The sequence below is a fragment of the Anomaloglossus baeobatrachus genome, chromosome 2, assembly GCF_048569485.1.
Source record: "Anomaloglossus baeobatrachus isolate aAnoBae1 chromosome 2, aAnoBae1.hap1, whole genome shotgun sequence".
Classification (NCBI taxonomy): domain Eukaryota; kingdom Metazoa; phylum Chordata; class Amphibia; order Anura; family Aromobatidae; genus Anomaloglossus; species Anomaloglossus baeobatrachus.
The window spans coordinates 643,886,852-643,903,511 of NC_134354.1; the positions used below are offsets into that span (position 1 = coordinate 643,886,852).

Below are 16,660 nucleotides of genomic sequence, written 5' to 3' on the forward strand. Positions count from 1 at the left end.
TAAACCTATACAGATCGTATCTGCAAAACATCTGCAATTAGAAAATGAAATATAGATTTATTCTTTTTTGATTGTAATAAGAATCCGCACTCTGTGTAGTGCGTTTTGTTGGTGGGAGTCCATGACAGCCTGGTGCAGCTTTCCCCCTTTTCATTAGAGATGTGCTGTGTTTGGAGACAGCTGGATTTCACAGTAATAATTCCATTTCTCGGTCTCCAGCCCATTACTTGGATCATTTACAAAGCCTTCCACGTCTCTTCCATTACGACATAGAGACTGAAGACGGCTGCCCCTGCGTCAGCCTCCTCCTTCCTGTGACCTTAGGTAAATCCTTTCATTTGCAGTGTTTGTCTACCTGTTGTGTGCGGCAATCTCTGCTTCTTCCTCACTATCCTGTATACTGCCACGCAGACAAGAACCACGGGCTGCCAAGATCCTCAAGTGTGAACTCCACTGGAAAGATTTCTGCCATTTAACTCTGTATTTTCATACTAAGTGCTGTCATCCTTTGCTAATCCTTCTCAGTAGTAGCGCCCCTCCGAGCTGCCAGGGGCAAATATTCTGTAGTCTGGTCCTGAAAGGCGCTGGACATTCCAGCAGATAGCGGCCGGGGAAAGTTGCTTTTCTTTTGAACTCGTCTTAGCCCCTGTGACACAGCTGGGATTATTTTCAGGTAGACTGGCTGGTGGGAGACAAGCCTCCTTTGTGCAGCCGGGCAGCCTGCGCCTCCGGTTTCAGCTTTCCTGCTCCGGCAGACAGGAGCGATGTGTTCCCAGTCATGCCTGTTGAATGGGAGTTAGGGGTGGAGGGAGCACAGGGCCGAGGAACTTCACTCTCCCCTTTTAGCTGCTTTTAACGAAAGCTGAAAAAGAGTTCCCATTTTTATTCCATATTCGTTTATTGCAAATCTATTTCTAATCTGCTGATCTAACACGGCTGGGCTTAGTAGGGCAGTTTAAAATGGCTGGATTGTGGATTAGACTGGATTATGGATCCAGTGCCTTAATTATGGTGACTTCATTTACCATAAAGGTTTACTTTTCATTTCCTTAGTTACTTATCAGGAAATGTTCTATAATTAAATACCCGAAAATATATCGGCTTTCAGAGGGAGCATCCAATATTAGCGCAGCAAACTGGAATTCTCCTTGTCATCCCATCCGCGCACTCTGTATCATACCCGCTGGTGGATATGGGGCCGCGATGTGGTAATATCAGTACCGTGGTCCTATGACTTAATTATTGTATTGTTACAGCAGCTAAAAAAAAAAAAAGTAAATAAAAGATTTACACTACTGAGAAAACGTTAGGGATATATTGGCTTTCAGGTGGAATTTCAGGATAATCCTACAATACCCTCTACCCTTTTCAGGTGACCATAATGTGACCTTCTCTAAACTTTTGACTGCACATGTCCAGCTGTTCAATGTTTCACTACTTTTTGCTGAATTTGTTGTTCTCTAACAAGGAGCTCAATGGTAAGATTCACAACTGGTGTTTTATCCATGAATCATCCAATAAATTTCGGGGTTCAATTAGAATTGGTATTAAACAGTCCTCCTCGTCATGCTGATCACATTCTGACATCATGAGACAAAGACGAGGCCTAACAATTGATAAACGGTATCTCTGTATTGTGAGGCTTCAAGCAGGATGTTTTGGAGAGTGGCCACTCAGCTCAGAGTGTCATCAGCAGGTTGCCACAGAGATACAGGGAGACTGGAAGAGTGGAAAAAAAGGCAAAGATGCGGACATACTTTGACCACATCCCATACTGATGATCGCTTGACCGGAACCGGATGATGAATGCCACACAAGTCCAGGCGCATTTAAGGGAGGTGAGAGGGACCCATGTGTCACGTCAGGCCATTCAAAACCACTTACATCAGCTTGGTCTGCGTGCTACACGACCTGCAAGGGTACCTGACCTCCCCACCAGGCACAGGTGCCATCGTCTTGCTGGTCGGGTCCAAAGGACGTTGTTGGTCTCTGTCTGGCGTCTCCACTCTTCTTGCGATCACGGTCTTGATTCGTGCGGATGACGTGTCTTATGTCATCCGCACTGTGTCCTCCATTGCACTCTTGCCCATGTCTTTCTGATCTGCCCTCAGCAGGGCAAAGTATTGTAATTCGCATTTGCGGGCGTTTTTTACAGGACTTTGATCTTCCCAGAGCAGAGAGAAGTATGCAGGAGTGCTATAGAGGACACTGTGGATGACATAGGATGCGTCATCCACATGAAGCAAGATAACAGGACGGTGCCAGATCAAGATCAGTGACACGCATCAGACCTGACCGCCCCGCAGGTCTTTTTTACATTATGCAGAGCGGCCTGGGCTCTTATATACAGTATTCTAGAATGCTGTATATATGGTTTGGGGGTTGATCAACCCCCAAACCTACTGCAAGTTTTTAGAAGACCCTTATTTCAATGCATTGGTATAGGAAGAAAGAAAACCAAGATTTTTATGTAGCACAATGTTCCGTCACATGCATCACAAGTACTCCACTGCTTGGCTGCCAGTAAGGGCCTTAAAGAGAAGCGGTCAGCAGAATTTGGCAATATACAGGAAAGGCATGGCCGTAATGGCTCTGCTATACGGATTCAACTTATATATTTGGTGATGGAATCCAGTCTCTGGTTCTTTAATTAGCCTCTGAAGTTTTCTTTTAATTGCCTAAAGGTTGTAATTGCAGCCTTAAGTCTTAGAGATGCTGCACATGTAGAGTTGAGCGGACTGGGAATAATCCGGGATCCGGCGGATCCGCGGCGGGTTGGTAAAGAAGTCCGGATCTGATCCGGAAGCCGGCACCATATATGTCAATGGGGAGTGGAATCCGTGACGAGAGAGAGTGAGTGAGAGAGAAACAGATCCGGATCGTGCACCCGGAATCCCGCGTCCGGGTCGGACTCGGATCTGCCGCTCAAACCGTGCAGATCCGGATTTTGCCGATCCGGGTCCGCTCAATACTATGTGCATGACATGGAGGGCTGCAGAGATGATTATTAGTGTGGGGTTTTGCTCCTCAATCCTCACTTTGCTGTCCTGTCTGCCTCTTTCAGTTGTGTGTGTCGGGTCTCTGGCCTCTTCCCTTTACACCAGGACGTCCATGTCGTAGCTCTCTGCGCTACATGAGGCTGTGATAACTACACGACCTTGTGATGCGCAGAGGGCTAGCCTATAGTAGGAGGCCGGAGATGCGGGGCGTGACGGCTTAAAGAGGAGGACTAGATGGAGGCCAGATAAGGCAGCGGTGAGCTGTGTTAGGTTTTTGTTTTTTGTTTTTTTTTTAAAAAAACATCCAATGTTTGTAACTAGCAGCTGTACATAAGTCAGATGTTCTTGAGTCAGGGACTCCCAGTACTGATGAGTCAATAGGGGAAAATGTTGGCTGTAACAGAAAACAGTTTGTTTGCCAAGGGGCTGGAGAGCGGTACAGTAAGGAGTGTCTGCTGGAAATGGGGAAGCATAATGGAGGTTACTTGCTAGTTTGGGGCTGTGTTTCAGCTAATGCAATTGAGGATTTTATCAGGGATAACAGTGTTCTCAATGCTCAGAAATACAGGCAGATACTTATCCATCATACAGTACCAACAGCGACACGTCTGGCTCCAAATGTATTCAGCAGCAGGAAAATGACCCCAAAAAACAGCCAATGTCATTATAGAAGACCAACCAGCAGGATTTCTCTATATGAAGTGAAGGCAGTACCATACTGGCACTATGATGCTGAATCCAGGCATACCTGGTATAGAAAGATCTGATGCTTGCTTGATGAAATATAATTTATCAAAGTTGCAGAAATGCACTGTACTTTGACGAGTGTAACGGGGGCAGGCCTTTGGGGGTCGGGTCCTGCACTGCAGACCTCCGCAAGTAGGAGCGATGCTGGGCTGTGATGAGCGGTGAATCTCCGCAGCCCAGTCACTCAGGAAGACTGGGGCCGCCTGGAAATTGACATGACATCACTGGATCTCAGATGTCACAGAGACCGGGGGTCACGTGATGGGGATGACCAGACCGCAATAGCCGCTCACAGGCAGAATATACTACACAAGATATTTGACACAAGCCTTCACTATGAGTTTTAAAGTGAGTGGCCACTAATGCTGAGTTGTAACCACTTCTTGAGGCCTGTTTCTCACGTCAGTGAAAAACACAGACGTTCTTCACTGACGTGTAAAACACGCACATGTCCCTCTGTATGTCGTGATTCACGGCACACGGTGGTTGTCAATGTGCAATCCGTAATTGCACATGGACATTACTCACCTGTCCCGTTCCTTCTGTCCATGGTGCTGAACTCCTCGGCTCTGCAGCGTCCGCCCACCGCTCGCTGCAGCTACTTCCGGGTCGGCTCTGGTTGCACTCCTGAATATTCATAAACCGTCCAGGAAGCTGCAGAGAGTGGAGGCTGCACAGAGCGTCGCTGGAAAGGTGAATTGAAAATGTTTTTATTATTTTAAATGTCCGTGTTTTTCTGGTATGTGTTTCAGGGATCACATCATAGTGTGGTCCATGGGACACCAGTGATGCCAGAAAAAAACAGACATGTCTCCACGCGGCAACTACGGACATGCGTGTACGCCGAACGGAGACCCGGTCAGTGAAAAATCTCTGATGTGTGCGCAGACCCATTGATTATAATGGGTCTGCGTATGTTTGTGCTTTTTTTAATACGTACCAGAATCACTAACATACCAGAATCACTGACGTGTGAAACAAAAGGAAACCAATCACCAGGATTTTCGTATATAACCTAAAGCCAGTGTTATACTGGCACTATCAGGCTGATTCTATACATACCTGTAGTGGTCAGCTCGGATGTTTAGATTTGAAAGTAAAGTTTATAAAATTAGCTGCTTGCTGAGTGACAGCAGCTGAGGATCAGATAATATCTAGGTGGTTATTTAGAGTTATCCTCTCACCCTGTTAGAATTAGCATAAGTATTAGGCTACTTTTACACTGCGTTTTGCCTTACGTTTAGTGGTCCCGTCGGGGCATCCGTCTGAACCACCCCTTCCCCACCCCACAAAACGTGTTTTGGACGCATGCGCCAACAGGGCCATTGACTGTAATGGAGCAGACTACGTTAGCGTGTGCTCTGTTTTGTACCATTTTCGGGCATATACGTTTTCTGCAGACTGACACCTGAACGTACATTTTGGTGTACTCCTGTAGAAAACGTATATGCCCGAAAATGGTACAAAACAGTGCACAAGCTAACGTAGTCTGCTCCATTAGTCAACTGCCCTGTCGGCGCATGCGTCTGAAACACGTTTTGTGGGGGAGGGGCAGTTCAAACGGATGCCCCGACAGGACCACTAAAAGTAAGGCAAAACTTAGTGTGAAAGGGGTCTTATACAATAGATTTAATTTTTCACCAGCAGGACCTGTGGTGAGGTCATACCCATGTGACCAGAAGGAGCGGGGCCTCAGCAAACAGAAAAATATTGCTTTCTGGTATCAGCTTTCTGGTCACATGGGTATGACCTCACACAGGTCCTGCTAGTGAAAAGGTAAATTATTTTGTATAATACTTATGCTAATTCTAACAGGGGGAGGGGATAACTGATAACCCCCAGATATTATCTGCTCCTCAGCTGCTGTCACTCAAGAAGCTGATGATTTTATAAACTTTACTTTCTTGGATTTCAAAACCTAAACATTTGAGCTGACCACTACAGGTATATATAGAATCAGCCTGATAGTGTCAGTATAGCACTGGCTTTAGGTTATATAGGAAATTCCTGGTGAGTGGTTCCCTTTAGGCTCTGTGCCCACGGGACTCTGTAACCACGGAATTTGCTGTGGAAAACCTGCGGATTTATCTGGATTTTCTAGATAAATCCGCAGGTTTTAGCAAGCACAGACACTCCCCATGTTACTGTATGGGACATGGAGAGAGCTGTGTCCATGCTGCGGATACATGCGGCTGCAGAATATGCTGCGGATGTCCCGCAGCCCCACATAACTGCATGTCAATTATTCCTGCGGAAAACCAACCCTCCACTATGGAGATAGAGGCTGGGACTTCCGCAGGTAAGTCGCACAAATGTCTGCAGGTTTACCGCAGCTATTTTGCTGGAATCTTGCAGCTATGGGATCAGCTGTGGGAAACCTGTGGACAAATCTGCAGCTATATCCGCGGGTACAGAGTCCCGTGGGCACATAGCCTTGAGTCTTTGACGCTGCAGAATTTCTAACACCTTAGGCTGCTTTCACACATCCGGTTTTTGCTCTGCGGCACAATACGGCGCTTTACGGGAAAACCGCATCCGTTTTTTTTTGGTTTTTTTTTTTTTTTTTGCAGCCTGGTGCGGTTTTTCCACATAGACTTTTATTAGCGCCGGGTTGTGCCACATGGCCTTGCGTTGTGTCCGTTTTTTGCCGAATGCGGCATATTTAGCTGATGCGGTGGCTGGCTGGATGAAATGTTCAAGTGAACGTTTTTGTCTGCGTCGAAAAACCGGATCCAGCGCAATGCGACGCAATTTGCAATGCAAGCCTATGGACGCCGGATGTGGTTTTTTTGCACTGCGCATGCTCAGTATCAAGCCGCACCCGTCAAAAAATGGACGGGCCGCATGGAAAAACTTATGCAACGGATCAGTTTTTTTCGCCGCATCCGTTGCATAGGTTTTTGAGCCGGATTGTGCTGCACTGAAAAAACTGGATGTATGAAAGCAGCCTTAGTTTACTTGTGTTTTATCATTACCTTGTTTTGTGGTTTTGTTTTTTTTTTTTGTTTTTTTTTTGGGTTTTTTTTTCCCCAACATTCGTTTTTATCATGGTTTTGTCTTATTTTGTGTGTCATGCTTTACTTAAAGCTGCTTCTGTTTTTTAAAGTTCCTCCTATTGACGTTCTTGGATGCAGATTACCTGCAATGTTAATGTATATTCTCCCTGGAAATGCACTAATAACACCTGTGGATTTTCCACATCTAATGCAAGTCTATGGGGAAATTCTACAGAGAAAAACTTCAGTGTACCCGCAAGAGAAATTGACATGCTGCAAATTGGAGAAACGCACCGCAGGTCAGATTACTCAGCGTAAAAAAAGGACGAGATGTCTATGAATCTCATCCACTGTGCTTGTACTGTAACACGCTGCGTTTATGACGTAGCGAAAGTACTCAAACGTGATGATACAAAACTCATTGTGGGACTATACCCTTAGATGTGAGATGTTGTGGCTCTATAATGTATGGATAATGGGCGTTACAGGAGCTGCTGTGGAGGAGTCTCGTCCGTCTTGTGCAGTCGGGTTATATACTGCGGGTTCCCTTACCTGCACGTCTTGTTTTCTTCTTCCAGACATCATATTAGAGCAGCTTCTGATGCACTTTGGACCAGTAGCCACTTGTGTTCTTGTTTAACTTTCTGAATGTGAATGGGGTTGAGCTTTTACCTCTGGTTGCGGGCTGGGGTGTATGCTGAAAATCCAAACTATAGCACCCGAGTAACCTGTTTCCAATGAGTAACCAACTAGTCTACGTTGCAAAGTGATCTCATCACTAACGTACCCTTTTCTCATCACTATGACCCCTCGCGTGTCTGTTGGGCCATCGTGCATGTGACCATTGAAAATTGAAGCCCTGGGCATCAATAATTGATGTAATATATACGGCAGCACCTCTGGGGAGTCAGATGTAGAGCGGCACGGTGGCTCAGTGGTTAGCGCTGGGGTCCTGGGTTCAATTCCCACCAAGGACACTATCTGCAAGGAGTTTGTATGTTCTCCCCGTGTTTGCGTGGGTTTCCTCCGGGTTCTCTGGTTTCCTCCCACGCTCCAAAGACATACTGATAGGGAATTTAGATTGTGAGCCCCAATGGGGACAGTGATGCCATTGTATGTAAATCGCTGTGGAATTAACAGCGCTATATAAATGAATAAATATTATATTATTATGTATCTGAAGGCCGCCTCTTACAGAAGCATGTACAGCATTCCAAACCATTCCAATTTTGCTCTAGACTTGAAGGGACAAAACATGCTTGGGCTTGAAAGGGTTAAATGGCTTCACACCCTCTACCCGTGCACAATTTACATGGACCGATCATGTAAAGTTATATCTTTTTAATGAATTATTTCTTTTTTTGCAAAAAAAAAAAGGTATACAGCGTGCAAATAGCAATGTACTGGATATAATGCAACCATATCGGATCGCACCGTACATTAACATTATCCACTATTTAACACCCCTTACAAGCATTTTTATTTATTTTTTCCTCTAGTGTTTGTGCCGAGCCCCTACGGGACCAATTACACTTATTAAATCTCCATTTGCTCAAGTGAATCCAAATGAAATGCGGCATGTGGGAGCGACGGACCCAAAGAACCAGGGACTCGGGTTCAGTTTGTTGTGTGAAGTCTAGGCAAGCGCACAGAGGAATAGGAGATTATTAGCTGCAATAGAGCAAAACTGTACATAGTCAGATTTTACAATGGAAAGTACATTATTATTGTATACCTGTTGAGGCTGGTGTACTTATTATGAAAATGTCAGACTGTATAAGGCTATGTGCACATGTAGCAGATTTTTTTTTTCTGCAGGGAAAAAGCGCGTTTTTATGCTTATTTTTTTTTAAGTTGCTTTTCATGCTTTTTTTTCATTTTTTTGTCTATTGAGATAGGGAAAAACGCAGAAAGAATTGACATGCTGCTTCATTTTTCTGCAACAAAATCTGCAAGAAAAAAAGAAGCAACGTGTTCTTCAATTGTCTCTTAAAGGGGTTTTCCCACGAACAAAGTTACTGTTAATCAGTAGATCTAATAATAATAATAATAATAATAATTGATGATGATTTCCACAATTGGATGTTTTAAAAAAAAATGTTCCTGTGCTGAGATAATCTTATACATGTGTCCCTGCTGTGTAATGGCCGTGTCTGACCGTACATGGTCTGATCATACCACATCTCCTGGGCCGGGGAGGGCTCAGAGTATACAAACATTACAGCACGGGAGGGAAATATTTTACCTCACAAAAAAAAATTAGCTAACAGAGAGAAATAGAGGAAGGGTCTTGCATCCGCGCCAAGGAGTCGATGGATTCAAAAGGAGATTAATGCTTCTTTAATAACATGCACAGGTCGACGCGTTTCAGGAGTCACAGCTCCCTTCATCAGGACAACAGGCAAAAGGAACATCAAATCAATCAAAGATGCGGATGCAAGACCCTTCCTCTATTTCTCTCTGTTATCTGCCATCTCTTGGGGCTGCTGCCTGGACCCGGATTCCTATATGCCTGCATAGTGATTGTGACTGTCACAATCATTATAGGTGAGTGGGATTCATTATTTCACCCCTTTCCCCACTGGGATAAGACCCTATTGCGCTTTTTCTTCCACAGTTCGTATTAAAAAAAAAAAATCAGCTGTGAGCCCATGCTGTCCTGTCTGTGTCCTCCCCGCTCCAGGCACTGTGGTATGATCAGACCATGTCTCTGTACAGTCAGACACGGCCATTACACAGTACACAGCAGGGACACATAAGATTATCTCAGCACAGGAACATTTTTTTAAAACTCATCCAATTTTATAAATTATTATTTTAAGATTTATTAAATAAAATGAACTTTAAAATTTGCTTTGTTTTTGGAAACACCCCTTTAAGTAGCTCGTAGCTTTGTATGTTTGCCTTTAATAGGGGCAAAGTCTTCTTTTTTTTTTTTTTATAGGCTGTTCAGTAGAATATCATGTTTTGGGTCTGTATGTTTGGGTTTTTTGTTTTTTTTTTCCTCCATGTTGACCAACCCCCTCATTCACCCAAACCCTCCCTACATCACCAAATGTTAGCCAGGTCTAGGGGCAAGCGATGGCCGTGTCTGCCCAGGTAGAGGTGATTGATGTACGCTAGTGCATTTAGCTGGGAATGTCCAGTCTTGCGCGCTTTTATTAGTAGGTACATCAGTGCCGCACTTCATGTCCTGGCCATTTGTTGCTGTGCTGGTGGCCACACACCATCATCATCCTCACATGCAAGGTGCCTAGAAGAAGGCTGTTTCTCGGGAGCCATGTGCAGAGCTGCAGATCAATGCTCACAATGGCATTACCGTGCGGTTGATATTTATGCCAAGCTTCTTTTCCAGCACTCGATCAACAAGCTGAAAATAGCTTGTTTAGGGACAGCTTTACTCAAAAGCCAATTAGCCAGATGTTACCACAAGACACTGACTTTGTTGTTTTAAGCCTACGAGCAAAATACATCTCTGATAAATCTCCAGTGGCGTTTTTTGAAATCCTTTAAGTAGCAGATTTCTGCTAAGTTTTAGTAGCATTTTTGTGAAATCTGCTATTCTTTCGTCTGGCGACTGGTAAACCGTGCGGTGATTACTCCGAATACTACAATCCCGTAACAAAGCAGAGCTGCTGCAGCGCCTCCCGGGGCTCTCCACTGTGTATCTGACTTCAGCTTCACTCAATTTCTCATAAACTTTAGAGAATCCACTTTTCACTATAAAAGCAAATATAAAATATATATATTTTTGCCTTTAGTGTTGTTACTTTTTATATAGTACATCTTCACCTCCTGAGAAACTGTGTGGAGCATCAAAATTCCTGCCGGCTGCTGTGTACCCCCAAAAGGGTTTAGGCTGCTTTCACACATCCGGTTTTAGCAGTGCGGCTCAATCCGGCTCAAAAACCTATGCAACGAAAAAAACGGATCCGTTGCATAAGTTTTTCCCATGCTGCCCATACGTTTTTTGACGGATGCAGCTTGATACTGAGCATGCGCAGTACAAAAAACCGCATCCGGCCGCCGGCTGCGGTTTTTACCGCAGGACGCCGCATCTGGCGTCTATAGGCTTGCATTGTAAATCGCACCGCATCGGTTTTTTCGCCGCACAAAAAAAAGTGCCAGGCAAGTTTGAGCCGCACTGCTAAAACCGGATGTGTGAAAGCAGCCTGAGTGATTTATGAAGCTTGTAACATGAAGCCCAGCAAGTGACACAACTCTTCATTTGGGTGCTGTCCTTTTATTTGTCCTCCTATTTGGAAGCTTAAATTGGAGACCGATTCCCTTTAAAGGCCCTGTCACACGCTACGATATATCTAACGATATGTTGGCGGGGTCACGGAATTCGTAACATCGTTAGAGATGTTGTAGCGTGTGACACCTCCGAATGACTGTTAGCGAGCAAAAATACTCACCTTATCGTTGCTCGTTGACACCTCGTTCATTTTCATAATGTCGTTCCTCCTTCTGCGCGCCAGTTGTTCGTCGCTCCCGTGGCAGCACACATCGCTCCGTGTGACACCCCGGAAAGCTGAACTGCAGCATATCTGCGGCCCACCGGTAATGCAAAAGGAAGGAGGTGGGCGGGATGTTACGTCCCACTCCTCTCCGCCCCTCCGCTTCTATTGGCTGGCCGCTGTGTGACGTCCCTCCCCCTTCAGGAAGAGGATGTTCACCGCCCACAGCGACGTGACGCACAAACGACAGGGGCGGGTGCGATCGCACGATATATCATACCGTGTAACGCCACCTTAAGAGTGTGGTAGAAAATCCTATGGTAAAGCAGCTGTACACAAAGCTGGCTGTTTTTGTAAATCCTTGCAGCATACATTGTCTACAGCATTATTTGAAAGGGAACAAAACTCCCTTAATCTCGTTGCCCTTAGGAGCTTTTCCTCCTCCTCGGCCGGGTCCCCTGGTGCGCCTGTTTACGCTCCTGGGTGCTCCGGTGACTTGTCAGCCCTGTGGACCACACGTTGTCATGCGAGAGTGTAAGGGGAGATGCAGCGGCTGAGCGGTAAAGACCTCTGAAGGCAAGTACATGGCTTGTATTTTCCCATATTCGGCACAGATTTTCTTGCCTTATTAGTGTAGTGCAGCTCTATATTGTATTGTGCTAATGGTAACTGCATGAAATGCGCAAACCATGGCTGAGGAAAATGCAGCAACCAAAGACATCATTAAAAATGACCAAAAGGAAAACAAAAATGTGTCCAAATTGTTCGAGCTCCTATTTGCAATGTGCGAAATCGTCCTAACGGTGACTAAAGTAGTGAAAGTGTAAACCCATTGTCTAATGTAGGAGTCATTTGGTAAGATGTAGGCAGTAATACTACTTACAATGGGAAGTTGGTTATAACCGAGTATTATGGGATGGCGGGGAAGAAATATTTTGACTAGTGCACATTGATGGGTGGTTTGCATTATGTTGTAGACTGTTTTTATTATTGCATCTCTGGAGTGGTGCTTTAAATCTTAGTTCCCTGACCCCTGTCGTATACTCACCTTCATGGCTTCATCTTCTATCGCTGACGCTTCGGTCGGTTTCTCCGATTTGTTACCCAGCACTTCATGGAGTGCTTTCAAGTCACAATTCAATGCAAGTCTATGAGATCCTCGTTCTGGCCCTCCTAGAGATGCATTGAGTGCCTGTGATATAACTTCCATGATTTCCGGCTTGTGTGAAGTAAGGCTGCTTTCACACTACGTTTTTTTTAACATACGTCATGAACGGTTTTTTAACGCAAAAACGGATCCAGTGCAAATGCGTTTTAATTTCAATGCATTTGCAATGGACTCGCATCAACATGCGTTCACATGCATTTGCGTGCGTTATAGTGAGGATCCAGCAACTTGCAGTTTTTAACTTTTTTTTCAAAAACGCTACTTCTAGCGTTTTTGAGCTGCGTCCAAATACTGTTTTTCACTGGATCCTGACTATACTGCACGCAAACGCAAGTGAACGCTGACATGCTGATAGACAGGATCCTGCTTGCTCTAGCATGCCCAGAAACCAGCCTGGCGTGATCAGTCCCTCTCACCCCCTCCCTCTCTCCCCCTCCCTCTCTCCCCCGCCTGAGAGCGGTGGACGCTCGTAACCAAGGTAAATATCAGGTAACCAAGCAAAGCGCTTCGCTTAGTTACCCGATGTTTACCTTGGTTACGTGTGCAGGGAGCAGGCAGCCTGGCTCCTAGTAGCTACGGACGCTCGTAACCAAGGTAAATATCGGGTATCCAAGCAAAGCACTTCGCTTAGTTACCCGATGTTTACCTTGGTTACCAGCGTCTGCAGCTGTCAGATGCCGGCTCCCAGTCTATCACGTTCAGTTCCCCTCACTCCCGATCACGTGACTTCAATGCCCACCCATAAATTTCAAGTGGCAGGATCCTGCAAAATAACACATGCGTTTGCATGCGTTTTTCTTTGTAAAAACAGGATCCACTTTTACAGCAAAAAACATTCATGACGCATGTTACAAATACGTAGTGTGAAAGCAGCCTTACATGCACAAGATAGCGCTGCAGGACCGGAGAGGGATAGGTAAAAGGTATAGTCACCAGAAGTATGACAGGGGCCGGAGGCTTACATATGAAGCGCCACTCCAGTGCTGAAAAAACCCGCTGGAGCGGTGCTAGAACTCTAATATTGGGAGCAGTCAAAAGAGCCATCTTGTCTAAGACTTAAACTGTGTTTTTTTTTTTTTTTTTTTTTTTTTTTTGCAGTATTCAACGAGACTTTGAAGGAAGACTTGGCCGGACTGGTGTGAAGAACGTTTCTGCCCCTATCTGGCAGCCGGCCCAGGCGTCCTACCAGTTTTGACATCCCTTCGCTGATACGTGTGTGAACAAGGACACTTCTTTGTGCTTTTAATTTCTTCTTAGTGCTAACGAAGATGTCTCGGAAGCACAGTAATAAGGGTGAGTTATTAAAGTATTGCACATCTCATTCTGTCAAATATTTAATTTTTTTTTTTTCCCCCACATGTAGACTGAAGGTGTCCTCCTTATGTGCAGATCTACTGAAATTATATGTTGTGTTCCTTAAACACAGGATCTTTAGTAAAATAACATACATGTAGCTGGAGGGAGCACTAGAAAATCCCCGGTTTCCACTCTGTAATGTTGTGGTCTAACTTTAGCGACCAGTGTCAGGCAGCTGCTGCCGAGGCAGACAAAATAATGGGATGCATTAAAAGAGGCATAGAGATGCTCATGAGAAGAACATAGCTTTACCCCTATACATGTCTTTAGTGTGGCCACACTGACAATATTCTCTACAGTTTTGGTCTCCAGTGTATATGATGGACATAGCTCAACTACAGCAGAGAAGAGCAGTGGAGGTTGTTAGGGGGATGGGTGGGCTGCAGTCGGGTTATTCAGTTTTGAAAAAACAAAGACTTTGGTGCGATCTTATTACAATGTATACGTATATGAAGGAACAGTACAGAGATCTGTATGATCGTTTTACACCAAGGTTTGCAATGGTGACAATGTAGCATCCTCTACATCTAGGGGAAAGAAGGTGTAATCATCATAGATGGTGATTCTTTACTGTAAGAGCAGTGAGACTATGTAACTTTATGCTTCTTTATGTTAAAGTACAAGAGAGGCTTGTATGCCGTTCTTAAAAGATCTGATATTATGGACACTAGATTTTGTGATGAAACATTGATCCAGTTACCTAATGTGTTGCCGCATGTGAAGTCAAGAAGGTACCTTATTTTTCGGATTATAAGACTCACTTTTCCTTCCAAAAATTTGGGAGGAAATTGAGGGATGCTCCTTATAATCCGAATGTAGCTTACTGGGAGGTGGTAGAGAGGGGTAGTAGGAGGCAGGAACAATGCTGCGGGCACTGTACTGCGGTCGCTGTGCTGGGGCTGCGGGAGCTGTGCTGCGGTCGCTGTGCTGGGGCTGCGGGCGCTGTGCTGCGGTGGCTGTGCTGCGCCTGCGGGCACTGTACTGCGGTGGCTGTGCTGGGGCTGCGGGAGCTGTGCTGCGGCAGCTGTGCTGGGGCTGCGGTGGCTGTGCTGCGCCTGCAGGCACTGTACTGCGGTGGCTGTGCTGGGGCTGCGGGAGCTGTGCTGCGGCAGCTGTGCTGGGGCTGCGGTGGCTGTGCTGCGCCTGCGGGCACTGTACTGCGGTGGCTGTGCTGGGGCTGCGGGAGCTGTGCTGCGGCAGCTGTGCTGCAGTGGCTGTGCTGCGGCTGTGGGTGCTGGGCTGTGGTAATTTGCTGGGACTGCGGGTGCTGTGCTGCAGCGACTGTGCTGGAGCTGCGGATGCTATGTTGGGGCTGCTATGCTGCGGGCAGTGGGGGCTTCAAATAATGTTGCCCTGAGTCGATGCTTGCGCAGATGAAACTTCTCGGCTCAAGATCTCATCTGTGCACACACCCCATCCGGCCCGTTGATCTCCAGGCAGCGGACTTTAGGAAAATGGCGCTTTGGTGGCTCGTGCGCAGATGTGATCTCAGATTTTCATTGAACCAATAGCTCAATCTGCACATGCGCCGAGTCTGGGTGCCATTTCTTTAAAGCCCACATTGTTGACAGTTTCTGGGACAGCGTCTGGGATACCCACCGCACCATCTGCAGCATTGCCCTGGTCCATCACTGCCCCTGCCTCCGCTCTACCACCACTGCTGCCTCCTCAGTGAGACACCACCGGATTATAAGACAGACCCACCCCTTCCCTTTTTAATCACTTTTTTTTTTTTTTCTCTAAATTTGGGGTGCGTTTTATAATCCGGCGCGTCTTATAAACCGAAAAATACAATATTCTTCCCCTAATGTGGGGCTATTGACGTCTGCCTCATGGGGTTTCTGCCTTCCTCTGGATCAACATGTTGGGGTATAGGTTTAACTCAATAGACTTATGTCTGCCTCCAACCTTCAACACTATGAAACCTGGATTTCCTATTAGCATTTCAAGACCTACGACGGTTCCAGAGACTCTTCTGTGAGAAGCGCTGATTTAATAATGTGGTGTAATAAGCAGTAGGTGATGGGCGCGATCTCAGAGGTTGGCACACATTTGTACAAGTAACATTAGAGTTTCTTGCATTCATTGGCCTCACAGAAGGCTTATATTATTAACGGACTTGGCTGAGCGATTTATCTTATGTAAGAATCTGAACGAATGCCATTTATTATATTATTACTGATTATAGATCTTAACCATGACATTAAATCTTCCAGTGGTTGCTGTCTCCAATAGGTACTTAAAGAAAAACTCAATCACCAGTTTTGCAAAGGAAAAAAATACATGTTAGTCTGATATAAAAATGCACATTTGTGTGTATGTATGTGTGTGTGTGTGTGTATATATATATATATATATATATATATATATATATATATATATATATATATATATATATATATATATATATATATATATATATATATATATTATACATATACATATACACACGCACAATGATTGTATGAAAGTATCAATGAGTATACTAGTATACTGTGCTGAGAGGCATCGTCACAATACGAATGTGTGGGTGCATTATTAATGACTACAAAAAATTGTCCTGAAGTCCTGTAATCGTAAGCCGATGTCCTTTTTGTTCTTAATGGTAGGTTTAGCTATGTCCCCAGAAGGACGACCTCCGCACTGACACCCTTGCTGCTTCGTTACTTTCTCGTCTTTTTGCTCTAGCGATGCTCCCTCTTCTGGCAGGAACGTGCACACAACCTGTTGCTGGCCGCGTTATGTCGCCTCCTGGTTGTACTAAAGCTTTGCTCACACGTTATCGTCTTCAGCCTGATTGGGAGGATTTTCCAGATTTTCCGTTATAAATTTCCCTATATAGGCACAACATGTGATGGGATTACTAAAAGCGTCATATGAAAGCCCTTTACTATGCGTTGAAAGGGTCTGTGAACACAATGTCCTTTTCTGGCA

The 16,660-nt window shown here is 45.2% G+C and overlaps 1 protein-coding gene across 1 annotated transcript in view; it reads left to right on the forward strand.

Annotated features, from left to right (window-relative positions):
* The window catches only part of SPATS2 (spermatogenesis associated serine rich 2), a 111,758-nt gene that overhangs the window by 15,376 nt on the left and 79,722 nt on the right, over positions 1–16,660 (forward strand). Inside the window, exon 2 of the mRNA XM_075336941.1 lies at positions 13,469–13,663. Within this exon, the coding sequence (XP_075193056.1) occupies positions 13,639–13,663 (25 nt within the window). The 5' untranslated portion in view covers positions 13,469–13,638. The remainder of the gene's footprint in view (positions 1–13,468; positions 13,664–16,660) is intronic.